This window comes from Perca flavescens, chromosome 4, assembly GCF_004354835.1.
Source record: "Perca flavescens isolate YP-PL-M2 chromosome 4, PFLA_1.0, whole genome shotgun sequence".
NCBI lineage: Eukaryota > Metazoa > Chordata > Actinopteri > Perciformes > Percidae > Perca > Perca flavescens.
In genome coordinates this window covers 40,332,131-40,347,831 of record NC_041334.1, presented here as the reverse complement: position 1 = coordinate 40,347,831, position 15,701 = coordinate 40,332,131, and the positions used below count along the sequence as shown (strand labels likewise).

Sequence of the window (15,701 nt, the reverse complement as noted above, 5' to 3'; positions counted from 1 at the left end):
GTGACAGTACTCTGATCCAATGGGAATCACAATTGTCACATTGACAGCCCTCTAGCCCCGCCCCTGGGTGAGTGTACTTAGCATCTTGTATTCGTTTAGGTTGTTTGTTAGCTTAGCTGGCCGTGGCTGACAGCTACGATGACAGTGTGTTTTTTCTTTCTGTACTGACAAGTCCTCTCCACTGTTGCCAACACTTTTCCAATGAAAGTAGCTATAAAGCACTAGCTCCAAAAGTCGTTAAAATTTGCGTAAAGCTCAGGCTAGTGGTTGTGTTGGCTGACTGCCTGCTGCTCACGGCGCAAAAAGAGAGGGAGGGGGACTCCGTGCTGTTGGCAGGAGAGCCGTAGACTATGATTACTCTGAGCAGCATGCATTAAAATAAATTACAATATAATATATCTTGCCTGATGGTCTGAAGTCGCAAAATATTTTGCTAGTCGCTCTATAGAAATAAAGTCGCTAACGAGGTCGGAAAAGAGGCTAAACCTAACTAGAAACACTCCGCTCTGCTGAAGTTTCAGGTTCTAATTGAATATTAGTCAGCGTGTGGATTTCAAATCGATATCGACATACCAAATCTTGCCCAACATTCGTTTGAATCTCAGATTTTTAGGGAAATGCACAGACATCTTCCCCTTCAGTAGAAGCATGTGAAGACACCTCTCTAGTGACCAACTTTGCACAGATACAAGTCAGTATAGTCAAGATCAGACAATCTAGGCGACATTAACACAAGAAAAGCACATTTTTGAGCGGAGGGAATCATTTCTATTAATAAAAAAGAAAATAATGAAATGATCTGACTAAGAAAACATACCTGCACATGTAATATTATACTCTCAGTTTATACCACTTTAGTCTGCAGAACCTAAGACAGTATAATGAGTAAGTGAACGCATCACAAGCTTGTGTGGATTCATGTGTGCAATCACTGCCATCTAGTGGAAAACAAGTGGAATACATACTACAGAGCCCACTTATTCCACTGAATATGACTTCTCATATCCTCAATTTTACGTGACATGGTTGGGTGTGGGGCAGATCAGAGATTGAGCATGTTGTAGGATAAATACAAATCTTCAGAAGAAGAATTTTCAACACAATGGAATATTTCACAGCTTAGTCAACTGTTACACAACAGCCTGAGCCAAAGAGACAAGAGTTTGGCTTTGACTATGAAGACAGCAAAGATAATAGCAGTCAGTAGATCATCTCTGAAGTCACAAATAAACAAGTCTGTAACATCACAACCTGAGTGAGGTGTTAACTGATGAGCATTACAGCACATGTTGCACAAATGGAAATAAAGACAACTTGTATTGCTTCAGTAATAAAATGTGTACAGACTCAAACAAGATCAATTTCTTTGCCTACAATAGCAATCTGCAATTACCTAAAGAAACAACACGTTGTCATTTAATATATATGCAATGCTTTTCATATATGCAATGCATTAAATCATATCATATCATGATCATGCCCACTAATGTGCACGCTTACAGCATAGAAGAGTGATAGTATACCATTCTCAGTGTAATTACTACATTACACTAGAAATTATTGATGGTAAAATCAACTACCACTCAGTGTTAATTGTTTTAGTGCAAATGTTGTTACAGTACAGTTTAACCAAACATCACTTCCTGGTGCGTTTTATTTGCTATGATATTAAATAATAAACAAATATTGCAGTCCTGTCATCTTATGTGGAAATTACACTATGTACAAATTCTCACTTATTAGCAAACTGCACACAAATAAAGACATAAACAAAGACACAAAACCAAACATAAAATGCATATTTGCCATAAAAAAGGTCTTCCATGTACTTTCCGTCTACATTACTAGACATAAAAGCTACAAAATAGTTTCTCTATGCACTGCAACGTACGCAGAAGTGTCACATACTAAAAGTAAGAAACATAACTGGTTATAAAGAAAGAGCCAGCTCCTCCATTGTGCATGTGTGTGCTTACATGTGGGGCTCAGTGTCAGGACGGCCCAGCAGGGGGCAGTGTCACATCACATCACCATCAGGGACTTTCACTCCGACTCTGTCGGTCTTAGTTTGCTCAATGCGTCCTCTATATAGCACTACAGTCCGGTTCAGGAGGGTTGAACAGAGAAGAGGAAGTGGAATAGCTGATCTCCTGCATTCATCTGGTGTCAATTACTGCAGGCTACAGATACTCTTCTTCTTTTACATACAGGATCTCATTGGCTGAGCTGGGAACCTGAGAGAGAGAGAGAGAGAGAGAGAGAGAGAGAGAGAGAGAGAGAGAGAGAGAGAGAGAGAGAGAGAGAAATAAAGAAAAGATTGGTGGTCAAAGATTGGAAGCATTTGCATACTGACATTTTATTCAATCTGCTACCTTTCATTTAAAGAATTGTCTGTTAAGCTCCTTTCTATCACTGAATGTGGAAACACAGTGGTGATTAAGTCTAGTTGGTACCGCACTAGCTCGGGTTCTTCCCCGCCAGAGAGGTGACATTTTCACACCCATAGAACCATTCTACGGTCCCTGCCTTTGCCTACTGCCCAGCTGAAAAATTAGGATTGGGCATCGAGAACTGGTTACAACTTGGAATCGTTTCTAAAATTCCAATTCCAATGGAATCGTTTGGAAAATTTGGTTTCAAGTCCAAATTTAACAGGTGCAAGTTTTTTTCTCATAGCGGCCACGGGCCTTCCATGCACTCGTTGTGTTGCAGCCACGGAGCACAGTAAGAGTCTTGTTTTACGTTGAAAAAGCCCAGAAAAACTGTCAATCACCATTGAATCAAAATAAAACACAATTATCTGTGAAAAAAGCATGTAACACGTTTCAACTCCACCCCTCAAAGAATCAAATTTGAGAATCAAAAGCGAAAATCGGAATCGGAATCAGAATTGTTAAAATCCAAACGATGCCCAACCCTACAGCCAATGCACCCCAGCCCAATGTCGGTCCCTGAAACAGATACGGGCCTAATCACAATCCTACGTACTAGCTCCTCACTTCTACCTATGGGACACGTCACCTCTCTGGCTCCACCTCCTACCAAAATCCAATTACCTGTCATATACAGAAATATTTCTTAATTGGAATAATCTCCCAAAGTAACATACGTTTTATCAAAAGGAAAGGCAAGTTTTAAAAAGAAATATCTTGAGGTTTTATATCTGATTTTCTTTTGCTGTAATAAATAATTGTTCTCCTTCTTTGTCTATGTGAGCTATCTAGATGTTAACTCTAAACCCATATTTCATGTTGTGTAAGTAAGGGCCGGGACACATCAGGCCGATTATCGAAACAAACCCATGTGACGCATTCGTCCAATCAGCTGCCGGTTTTCATTTCTTGGGTGACATTACAGATTAGCGCCGCCTGCTGTTATGGAGGCGTATTACGTCTCGTCTTTTTGATGTGTCCCGAGGCAGTTTTTTGGACCTCGGGGACGCAACTGATCTTATCGACGGGGTTTTCTGTCAACGGTCGGCCGTCGGCTATATGTGTCTACACCATAAGGGTTAATGCCCGACGAGGTGTACATTGTCAGGTATTAATTAATCTCACTTTGCCAGACCCTCCTCCAAAGCTCGTTGAAGGAGGGTCTGGCTACTTCACACAGCATTCAGGGATAGGAGGAAAACGTGCTCTGGTTTGATGGCATTTCTTTAAACCAATCACAATCGTCATGGGCGGCACTAACTCCTCACAGAGCTGCTGAGAAAACTCTGATTGGACAGATAGTCTAGCTAGCTGTCTGGATTTACCCTGCAGAGATCTGAGGAGGAGTTAACCATAGTCCTCACAAATCCACCGGAGTTTAAATTACGACACAGAGAAAGTGGAAGGACACGGGTATGACATGCATCCGGCCGATTTTCCTGCAGCACCGGAGCAATCCCAGAAGTGGAACGTTGTGGATATAGACTAGGTATTAATGGACGACGGCGTGAACCTGACAATGGACACCTCGAAGGGCATTAACTCGCTTATACCGTGGTCACTTGCCAAATATGTTTTTAAATCATTAGTTTATATTTGAATAAGTTTTACAATCAAAATCTAAAGTTAATCTAAACAATAACTCATTTTCCCTGGTTATGCCTTAGGGTTTGACTAATACCTGGAACAGGCATTCCCATCCTATAAGTTTCTTATGCAATGCAAATTCCTCCAGGAAATAGGAAGGACCTTAGATACAACTTGCCTCTCTTAGCAACCGGAGATATTTACAGTCCGCTCTGCTACGAGCCAGAGAGCTAACGCTATGCTAGCTAACGCTATGCTAGCTAACGATATGTTAGCTAACGCTATGCTAGCAAGATCCAAAGTCAATAACATTGTGTACAGTTGGCAATCTGTAATAATAACCTGACAGTATGTTGAACAATAAGACAAGCTAGCTATCAGCCATGGCATTGTCCCCAAAACAATTAACGACTTTTACGAACAATGTTATCCACGATGTGTAACGTTAGCGTTGTGAAACAAAGTCAGTTCAGTGTGTGTGTGAGCTCCATCCTGGGGTGTTCAGAGGACGAGTTTGATATAACAGATTTCCTTTTTGTTTTCATGTAGCCCATTCATTTAGAATTCAGTTTCACCGGAACTCCTTTAGCAGGTGTCCTACAACACTTTCTATGGACACCCTGCAGCAAATCAGAATCGAGTTTCACCCAGACAATGGTATAATATAGTGTAATGTAATTTAGCTTTTTAGATCTGGTTGTTTCCTTGTTATTTTGTTTTATATTTTTGGTGGAGTTTGTAATGTTTCTTTTCTTTTTCCTCTACGTGTCATGAAACATTTTAATATTGTCCGTTTTAATATTGTCTGATTTAATGTTGTTTTGGACCCCAAGAAGACTAGCTGGCCGTCTAGGCGTCAGATAATGGGGATCCTTATAATAAAATAAACTAAAGTAAACATTACAGAGTCTTACTATTAGATAAATTACACTCACAACTGTGAGGCGATAGGTAAATAAATAGGTAAACTATGGGAGACACCTGTCACCATGGATAATGGATGTCTTCATTGCTACTGTAATGATGTACTGTTTATGTACTGTATGTGTAAATGTATGACATTTACAGTTAAATTTAGTACAAGTGCACCTGGTTGACTCCTCCCACCACTAGGAGGCGTTCTCTGATGACGATGGAGGAGGTGGAGCATCGGGGGAAGTTCATGGGAGCCAACCTCTCCCACTTCTTCCTCTGAGGATGAAAGGCCTCCACAGTGTCCAGCGCCGAGGGCTCATGACCTGGGGAAGGTGCACACCATAGACTGTAGAAATGGACGGAGACTGTAGACTGCCGTTTTGAAGCCTCGAGTTTAGCAAGTTGGCCGTTGCCAGATTCTTTTCAATTGGCTAACGCAAGACATCCGGCGGAGTTTTACCGGCAGGTATAACTCAGACCTCAAGGTACTGCCGCTGGTTATCTGTGTGTACGGCACTACACGGAAAATAGGCAAACTTTCCCTTAAATTACCAGCTAATGCTAGCACTAGCTTTGGTTGACAATGTGCTTCCGAACGCTGAACAAGACATGTTCCAATCAACTTTGATGAAGTGAAAACACAGTGAGAGGGACAACGTTTAAGACGAAAACATGGACAAAAACAAGGACTCAAAATCAAGGACTCAAAAACAAGTTCACGGCTATGTTAATGTTGACAGTGCTATGGTTAGCATTCTAACCCTCTGTCCTGATTGACAGGTTGTGTGTAGCCACGGCCCTAAAGCATGCCCTGTTTTATCGTCTATTTTAAAATGAATGGGACCATAATTTACTAAATAAACATCATGCTGTATTGAAGAAGACTTAAAAGTAGGCATTAAGGCCATAAACTCATTATGACAATGTTTACTGAGGTAATAAATCAAGTGAGAAGTAGGGTCATTTTCTCATAGACTTCTGTATACTGACCGACTGGCATAAATGCATCGCGATTTAATTTATTTATGTCATCAGGATTTATTTTTAACACAGAAAGTTTTTTTTCATTTTATGATCAAATTCCATGATCTCATTGGATTTCTTCAGTCGCAGATTTTTCTGTCAAAGACATTCAGTCACGTGAAAACGTATACGCAGGGTGCGATTTGTGAAAAAAAGGTTGATCAAAATAAAACAAAATACAACATGCAAGAATTAAATCCCCCTTTCAATACATGGATATAAAGTCACTCGGCCAGCCATGCCAAAACACTTATTTATGAAATTTAATATCCAATGGAATATAATCTCAAAATAAAATAGCACAACGTGGTGTCGGGAATGTTTTAACCACAACCTTTTTCCTAAACTTAACTAGTGGTTTTGGTGCCTAAACTTGACTGTCATCGCCGCATGATGCTAACTTCTTCTGGCTAAACTCCACTACCACGGCCCCTGAAAGCACCGTCATCCGGCATATCATTTGCAGTGTGAAATCAGCAAAGTTAAAGCTATAGTGAGTAGTTTCTGTCTCCCCCATGAGGAATTCTAAGTAATGACAACACTGTCGGCGCGTCCACATGATACAAGCCTTCAGTGATGGCACACACCCGCCCCCACCCCCCCCACACACACAGTAGCTAGTAGCCAAGGAGGACACGGAGCATTAAAAACATGATGGACTCCTCAGAAGAGGTCATTATCTTCACTTGAGTTTCTGCGTGAGAAAGTCGCCGGACGCCCCAATCTTCTGAACATAGTCCTACAGAGAGTTGTGTGGAGCTGATAGTCTTAACTCATTTGGCAATAGCTTGAATGTAACAGACGTTCATTAATATCACAAAGTTACACAGTAAAGCTTTAAGGTTCAGTTTACAATGTATCCCACTTACCAAGTCCTCCTGCTACTACCATCCGGCCACGCAGGAAAGCAGCAGCAAAGTCAGCTCTCTTTGTTTTCATCGCCACCGTCTCCTCCGACTTCAACCAGGCGCCTACAGAAGAAAACAAGACAGCTGAAATGAGCAGATGTGTGTGAGCGTGTGTGTGTGTGTGTGTGTGTGCACAATCTTATGAAGTTAGCTGAGGGTGAGGTCAGCGGCACTGTAGTCCTCCTTTGGCTGGACAGGATGCTGCTGAGCTTGTTTTCAGAGTGTGACCTGCAGAAAGAGGTCACCCACAAAGCCAGCTGCAGCCAGGACATGTACACTCCATACACACACTTACACCTGGCAGGACAAGGGTACACAGAGGTTACAACAGACACAGACTACAAACAGACAGAGAGGGGGCAGGAAGTTTGGAGCTAGGGTCAGGCTATTACTAGGCTGAGAAAGTGGGGATACTGTTGGCACATCATTGATTGAACATTTTTAATCTACTGCTTCCTGTGTAGCGTGAAAAGGAGTGGGTCGTAGGTCCAAGATGGCTGTTCAGACCTCTGAAGCCTGACACATTTATTATCTGGCTTTAAATTGGGTTTAACCTTTTTTACTTTTTTACTGTATATTGCTTTGAAAATCCTACTTAAAATGCCTAGATTGTGTAGTGCTAGTGAGATATTTGTGTCCGCACAAGTTCATACACGTCAAGCTTTAGTAAGCAATCTTGTGTATCAATTTATCCGGCGACTTGATGCGTCTATGAATGAGATTATCTTGATCATATCCAACATCAGGTTCAGATATGGAGACAGTGGCACAAATGCCTCTTTTTATGCATAGATGATGTATTTAAATATATTTTTTGATATTTTATATTATGGAATTGTATTATGCCCAAGTGTTATGTTGTCATTTTATTGGACCATGAGTCCATATTAAAGTCTTATTATTATTATTATTATTATTATTATTATTATTATTATATATGTACTGTATATTTGTGTGTTATATGCTTGTTTCCATGTTTCTGTCTTTGTGATGCTCTTTAGTGTGAAACTTGTTTGCTTTTTAAAGTTCTATATATACGTGAAATAAACGTAAACTTAAACATTATGATGTTGCATTAGTTTGAATGGCAAAACAATGCTCAGCCTTTGCTGCCACGCAAAACAATGCGACATCATTGCACAGATATCCTGACCAACCAGTAGGAGCTGCTAGTACAGTGAGACATACACAATCCCTCAACAGCTTCCCAACCCTTAGTCCATATCCACGACCTTCCACTTCCACGATTGCTCCGTAGCCGCCGGAAATTCCGCCATATGTCCCTCTTTTTCGGCCCAATGTCCTTTACCTTCCTCTGTCTCTGTGTTGGCGTTCTAACCCCCGGTGGATTTGTGAGGACTATGTTTAACTCCTCCTCAGATCTCTGCAGGGTAAATCCAGACAGCTAGCTAGACTATCTGTCCAATCGGAGTTTTCTGTTGCACGACTAAAACTACTTTTGAACGTCCACATGTTCCACCAAAACAAGTTCCTTCCTGAGACCAGGGCTCCGTGAAGATTGTGATTGGTTTAAAGAAATGCTAATAAACCCAACACTGCAACCCCTTTTTCTCCCAACCCTGCAATCCTGTGTGGACTAGCCAGACCCTCCTTGGCAGTGCTGTGGAGGAAGGTCTGGCAATGCGAGACTACCCAACCCTTAACACTGCCAAGATGGAAGCGCCACTGCTGGGAATTGAACCCTGGTGCACTCAGGTGCAGTGGGGAGCAGGTGCTTTCTCTTACCCACCATCGAAACAGCTATTGGCACCTTTAATCCCGAAATATTGGAAATGAGGCCGCAGGTGTGGAAGACATTACCATTTTAATTGTATCTCCCTAATTACCTGACACTTAAGACTGTGAATGACAGTTCTCTAAAGACCTCATGCGGTCCGAGTAAAGGGGACATTTCTGCTCCAGATGATAAACTGTAAAATGTACTTGAGAGTGGAAATGAAAAACTTCTCAGAGAGAAGGAATTTTCTTTTTTACTTTTAGGTTTTGTTGCTGCCAAGTATTGTTTATCTGAAGGAAACCCAGACTGCAGAAAATCATGACAGAGGAGGAAAGATAACGTCATTAGGGAGCGAGGGAGGGAGAGGGAATTAGAAGGAAAGATAGAGACAGAACAAGAGAGAAAAGTGCAAAGAATGTCTTGCTCTTTATTGTTGTCTTATCTTCTGTTTCCTTGTCTGAATCTCTCTTTGTCTTATCTTTTCTCATGCTTATTTTCTTTCTTCAATCTGCCTACTCTTCATTCTGTCTTCATATTCTCTTCCTCTCTTTCCTTTTACCTTGTTCTTTCTCCCGCTCTTTCTCATTTATTCTTAATCTTTTTTTTTTCAAACAAGAGGCAGAGACAACAAGGTGGAGACAAACAAATAGAGGTAGAGAGAATGAAAGAGATAAGTAGCCAGATGGCGAGCCTTCCTGCATGCTGCAGCAGTGTGTAATGAAAAGCTGTTTTCCTCCCCAGCCTGGTTGAAGAGAACAGAATGGAGATCACAGCTGGCTGTCCACTCTGCTCCCTTCTCTCCCCAGAGGGAAATCTTCCTGGCAGATATTTTATACTGGCATGTAACATAAATCGGAGATGTTCATTAAATTCCAGCAGTTATTTTGTGGCCAATAATAAGGCTGTACTGATCAAGCTGATCAAAGTGTGAAAACCTGTGATGTACTGGAAGTTGCCATTGAAGACCCCCTCCAACGAAAATCAACTCATGGTGGCATGTACTAACACAGATCTTCAACAGGGGGTCTGGGACCCCTAGGGGGTCCTCAGAGATGCAGGGGGGCCAACAAATTATTGTTTGATAGTTTAAACGGAAAGAAAAAAATATTTCTTAAAAAAAATACATTAACATGAATCCAACATATTTGTCAAGATAAATCTTTTTTTTACATACAAAATTGATGACAGGCGTACAGGCCTAGAGGTAAGGTAGCCATCCACAGATAGTTAAGCTGAAGATTCACTGTCCCACATATTAACATTAAAACGTGATGATCAATAACTATGCCAACAACTACACGTTGTGGCGCAGTTTATTATGCAACTCAATTTTATACAATATACAGAGTAAGGCCCCATCTCTTTTTCAGCTGAGGAGTCCTTGGCCTGAAAAACGTTGAAGACCCCTGTGCTAGAAGGCATATCGTGAGCGAAATAAGCAGTCAATGCCATGGCTGCACATTTCTGCCTTGGAACTGCAGCGTACCAATGATAAGGGCTGGGTACCAAATTCAAAACTTTTTAGGCACCGACCGAATCGCCTCTACAGTATCGAGTTTTGAAAAATGTTCAGAGTCCAGAGTTCTCGGGGGCAGAGGGGAGGAGAGGGAGAGAGGGGAGGGTGTTGAGCTTCCCAACTGCCTTGGGAATGAAGCTGTTTGCCAGTCTGGTGGAACAGGCTGGGAGGCTTCGGTACCGTCTCCCAGATGGCAAGAGGCTGAAGAGGCTGTGTGGGGGGGGCTGAGGTCACCCACAACGCTGGTTGCTTTGCGGGTGAGACAGGTTTGGTAAATGTTCAGGAGTGAGGGGAGTGGGACACCAATGATCCGCCCAGCAGCCTTCACTATGCGCTGCGGGGTCTTACGGTTGGAGGCAGTGCAGCTCCCGTACCACACCGTGATGGTGCTGGACAGGATGCTCTCAATGGGGCCCCTATAGACATCACCCAATATCAATACCTCATCAGCGTCAGTGAGCCAATAAGCACGCAGCATGCTTCAAGATCTAAGAATGTTTGTGATTGGCTGTCTAACGTTACACGTCGCAGAGGCAGGCAGGAAAAACTCTACGTTACGCACAGAGACGGGGCTCACGTAGTGCCGTAATGTTGTCATTTCTTTTTGTTTTATGAAATTGGTATCGTAAAAGTATTGTTTACGAACCGCTATCGAAGTCAGGGTATTGGTAGTCTATATCCTTGGCGTTCAACTTCCGGGATTGCTCCCGTGCAGCAGGAAATGCCGCCGGATGCATGTAGTTTCTGTTTCCTTCTGCTTTGTTTGTGTTGGAATTTTAAATTTGGTGGGTTTCTGAGGACAAAAAATGGACAACCTCCAGTGGGAGTTTGTCTGGAGGACTATGGTTAACTGCTCCTCAGATCTCTGCAGGGTAAATCCAGACAGCTAGCTAGACTATCTGTCCAAACAGAGTTTTCTCGCGCACAACTATTTGCCAGCAACTCCGTGCGCAGTTTATCGCCGCCCATGACGATTGTGATTGGTTTAAAGAAATGTCAATAAACCAGATCATGCTTTCCTCCCATCCCCAAATGCTATGTGGAGTAGCCAGACCCTCCTTCAGCATGATAGCGAGACTAGGCTATTGGTATCGGCACCAGTATAGAATATTTTTAAACGATACCCAGCCCTACCAAAAGGGTCTGAAGACCAAAACAATTACAATTGAACAGTAATAGTCTGAGAAACTATTAAAAAAAAAAAATAGAAGAAGCTCTTGACTACTCATAAAAAATGGTCTGAGACACTTTAAACAAGCTCTTGACTATTTCGAGACGGACTGCAGAAGACATAAAATAGTACTGTAAATAGTCTGTGACACCCTAAGCGAGTTCTTGACTATTAAATTAAGAATAAAATAGTCTACGAAACTATCACGTTTCCTGACTATTAGAGACGGTCTGAAGACTGTTCTGGGTTTTGCGAGGTTTGCCAAAGAAAAGAACTAAGCCTTGTGGTGACGACTGCATTAAAAAAGAACTAAAGCTTCTGTAACTATGGGGGATGTATCCTCCATGTGAAGCATCTGGACCCATTGTTGGTGAGATGAACCAGAGATATGGACCGAACTGCTTGAGATGTCTGACATATTGGTCCTTTTTTCAATTAACCTATTTTATCTGCTTTTATATCTTTAACTGTTTTAACTGTTCTTTATTTGCGTATTTTATCTCTCAGTCCTTTAAATTCTTATACTGCACTGTAAAATGTATTCTTGTCTTTTAAATTGTTCTTAATTGTTTTCTAACTGCTCTTTCATGTTTTATATAAAGCACTTTGAATTGCCCTGTTGCTGAAATGTGCTATATAAATAAAGCTGCCTTGCCTGCCTTACCAATGACAAAACTCCAATTCAGACAGTCAGGTTTTCAGATGTCACATGCCTAAGGAACCAATCCCGTCAACTTGTGGGGTGGGGCTTTCCATATCATTAGCATAACACTGCAGTGAAATGAGAGGAGAAACCAGGTGTAGCTCCGTAGTGGTATTGTGCAAGCTAAGTTTCACTATTTTTCTAATCCAAGGCAGAAACGTGTATAATAACAATGTGAACAGACTGTAACATCATAGCAGATATTATTGTATGTTTTCACAACCACTGTGTCAGCCAATGCCAGTTACATGCTAACAAACAAGATCACCAAATAATTGAATGGATTTATATGTTAATGATTTTTGGATCTACAAAGATGGAGATCTACAAAAAATCCTGCAGTTTTGATTCTGAAAGCAACATTATATTTGTTCTTAGATTTTACTTAATACTAGATCCTGGCCACATGTCTATTATTTTTCATTTATCAACCAAATGGAAAATAAAATACAACATAAATCTAAAAAGTGGATGCAGTATGCAACCCACAACACAAGTAATTCTTTTTTTAAAACAGTGCTTATAGTGTGGCTGGCTGGAAATTAGAGTTGTGTCAACACATCACACTACAGACTTATGGTTCAATCCTCTGAGACGGAGTTGCGACTGCAAGCTCTATTCCTATTTGCTTTGGAAGGATTACACGAGTCTTTGCGCCAAGATCTTCTTTGTAGGATGCAGGGAAAACACCAGCATGCATTATTCTACTCTGGAGGGAGAACGGCAGAGGAGAATAAAGAGCTGGAAAGACAGAGAAAATACAGAGAGAGAGAGAAAAGAGAGAATGAGGGAGATGAGGAGATTCTCTGCAGACTGGGCTTTATAGTCTGTGTGCTAGTAACTTTGTCCACAGCTCTCCTCAGTAATTATCCATTGTGATTAAAACTAGGAAAGGATTGTGATTGCTTCTCTGTCTTGTGTGAAATCTCAGACCACTGCCACACAGACGGCCATTTTGGACAGAATCTCACCATTATGTTGTGTCATTTTCAATAATTACATATTGGCCCAGTCATGGCCAAAACAAGAGCACATTTTTTCTATTCTCATTTCTGCTTGATCCCATCTGCTTTGAAGTCTTTTGGGTAGTTTTGACCATCTCAAGCAGAACAAAGATCAAATATAGACAATGTGGGAGAACATGTGTTACTAGTTGGCCCCAGGGGGACGGCATCATTTGTGGTTTTTGTCACTGTTGCCTGAGTTCTACATGCCTCAGAGAAGCTTTTGATGAAATTGTGTCTTCGTTGAATGCAGTAGAATTCATTATTCCAGTTAACGGTAACAAAAAACCAACTTTTAAGGGGTGAGTCATTCAAATTGCCATTAAACTGTATTCCCCTTTTCAACTAAAACTTCCATGTACAAAGGAGCCACAGGAAATTAAGTCAGGAAGTAAATCAGGAACTCAGAGTGCCCTTTGTGAAGTTTTCACAGCATCTGACAAACCATTAAGATGAGCTTGAGATGCAACTTTCACACACAGATCATACTATCTAACTGAATCAAATACAGGGCTACACAATAAATCATTTTATATCATGATCGCAATACCAACTTGCGCAATAAACACATTGTGAAAGACTGTGGAAGAAACTCAAGGACTTTTTTGAGTTTGTTGAAAGAGAGCATCAGTGGAAAACTGTCTTTTCAAATGTAACTAGCGTGCCTTTTGTGTTCAGTTCAATGTTCAATTTGTTTGTTTAACAAGCAATTTGTTCACATTACAGCACTTACTGAGTTTGAAATACTTCTATGTATAATATATGGTCTCTTGGTGAAGTAGCATTGGTCACTTTGAGGGGGGGGATACAGTTTGTCCTCACCGGGGATATATTCAGCAGAGGCAGGGACATGTAGACCAGAAAGGGGGAAACTTGATGAGTTGGGAGTGAGATTGGGTTTGAAAAATACGTCAGAATGCAAAAATCTCAAAATAAAATAAAAATAAAACATTTTTTCATACCTTCATAACATTTTTCAGTGCCAACCGTCCCGATCCCCCCAAATAGACTCTATTTCTGTGGAATACACTGCCCACAATGCAGAAACATCGGCTAACAGGCGTGTGTGTCTTAATACTGCCGATATGAAATGGAACAGTGATAGAATATCACTGTGTGACAGCAGATTGCATGACCATGTGTGTGTGTGGAGAGATATTGCTGCAGACAGGATAATAAAGCAATCTGTTTCTGGATCTTGTAATTTAAAGCGCTCCTCATCCCCAGCCCTGCCTCCGCAGCTCATCTCCCATCTCATCTCCACCAAAATTAGATTGGAAAAACAGCGTACGGCTGCCTTCCCCCGTATGGGTGTGCATGTGAGTGTGGATATGCATCAGTTGCATCAGTATTTGCACGCCAACGCTTGTGTTTGTGTCTGTTGCAAGCCGTTTTTTTTATTTTCGTTCTTTTATCCGTTATCTCGCACACATAGGGCAAAGTGTCTCCCCATTATCATATATTAACATTATCACTCCCACGTTCTGCTTTATTTGCTTTATTTGGCTCCCATTTGACCAATGGCGATGTGCGACCGTATATCCGGCTGTCTAAAATGACTTATCGATTCTTGCGCTCCCATTTCTCCTTCCAGTCCCTCCTCAATTTGTTCACCTGGTACTCTGGGTTGTCTTTGCTGGATAGAGGGATAAGCCATTTCGCTGTGCTGTGGGACACAGAGTGTGCACAGAATTAAGAGAGGAATGAGCTTGTTTGAGTAGAAAACAATTTCTCTTCATGCTGAGGTTGATGACGATGGATGCTGTCAGTGAAAAGGGATTATTGCTGCTGCTGGCTATTGGTTGCATGTTAACCAACTCTGACATAATTACTTTTATTTTTTTATTGCAGACTTGATAGATAGGTGTTTTATTAATCTGAAATGTTAAAAGGAATAGCATATTATTATTCCTGAGATGAGAAGACCGAAGATATCTCCCGTCTATACGTAGTATAGAGGCGTAGTATTAAGCTTAGCATAAAGAGCGAAAGCAGGAAGAAACATAAATCTGACTTAGTGGTGCACAGTATCAAAATCGATTCAGCAGAACCAGAGATATCATCTTTTTTATTCCTTTTAAAACCTGGCTCCCACATTACCCACAATGCAGCCTTTTTATAAATTATACAGCTTGCCGTTGTTTCATTTACGGCCTGAAAATCTAGCTACACAGCTCTCCTCTTCCTCTCTGCCATTCTCCTGCTCAGTCTCTGTCCTGGTTGTGTGTGTGTGCTGCTGGCCACCACCGGGCCGGGCTGCTTGCTTGTTTGTTTGCCCGGCGCTGCTGAGTCACGTGACGGTACAACATCAAATCACAAGAGGGGGGAGGAGGAGCTAAGTGTGCCTGTGCCACGCTGTGACAGGAGACACTGACACAGAGACACCGACAGCCAGGTCGCCTCTCTGATGAAACCACAGCAGTGAACACTGCTGGAGAGAAACTAAAAACTCCATCTCATTACACTGGTATTAATCAGTATCAATACCAACGTTGGTATCGATATTATTGATATTTGGATTGATCTGCCCACCACTAATGCAGGGCTTGACATTAACTTTTTGAAGCATTTGTCCTTCGGACAAGTACATTTACGTTTCACTTGTCCATGAACAAAAGTCACTTGTCCGGGTAAAGATTCATCATTTTATAATTTCTTTTGTGTTTTGCTAATGCAGAATTTGAAGAAACCATTGAAAGCATCC

General features: G+C 41.4%; 1 protein-coding gene across 2 annotated transcripts in view; it reads right to left on the bottom strand.

Annotated features, from left to right (window-relative positions):
* Nucleotides 1-15,701, bottom strand: part of klhdc8a (kelch domain containing 8A) — a 50,839-nt gene continuing 35,138 nt past the window's right edge. Inside the window, exons 7-9 of one of the 2 annotated variants that reach the window (XM_028574732.1) lie at nucleotides 6,827-6,928; nucleotides 5,109-5,257; nucleotides 1-2,234 (exon numbers count right to left, since the gene is read on the bottom strand). In XM_028574732.1, the coding sequence (XP_028430533.1) occupies nucleotides 2,181-2,234; nucleotides 5,109-5,257; nucleotides 6,827-6,928 (305 nt within the window). In that variant the 3' untranslated portion in view covers nucleotides 1-2,180. Of the gene's footprint in view, nucleotides 2,235-5,085; nucleotides 5,258-6,826; nucleotides 6,929-15,701 lie in introns of both variants that reach the window. The other variant, XM_028574733.1, reaches the window with a different exon arrangement.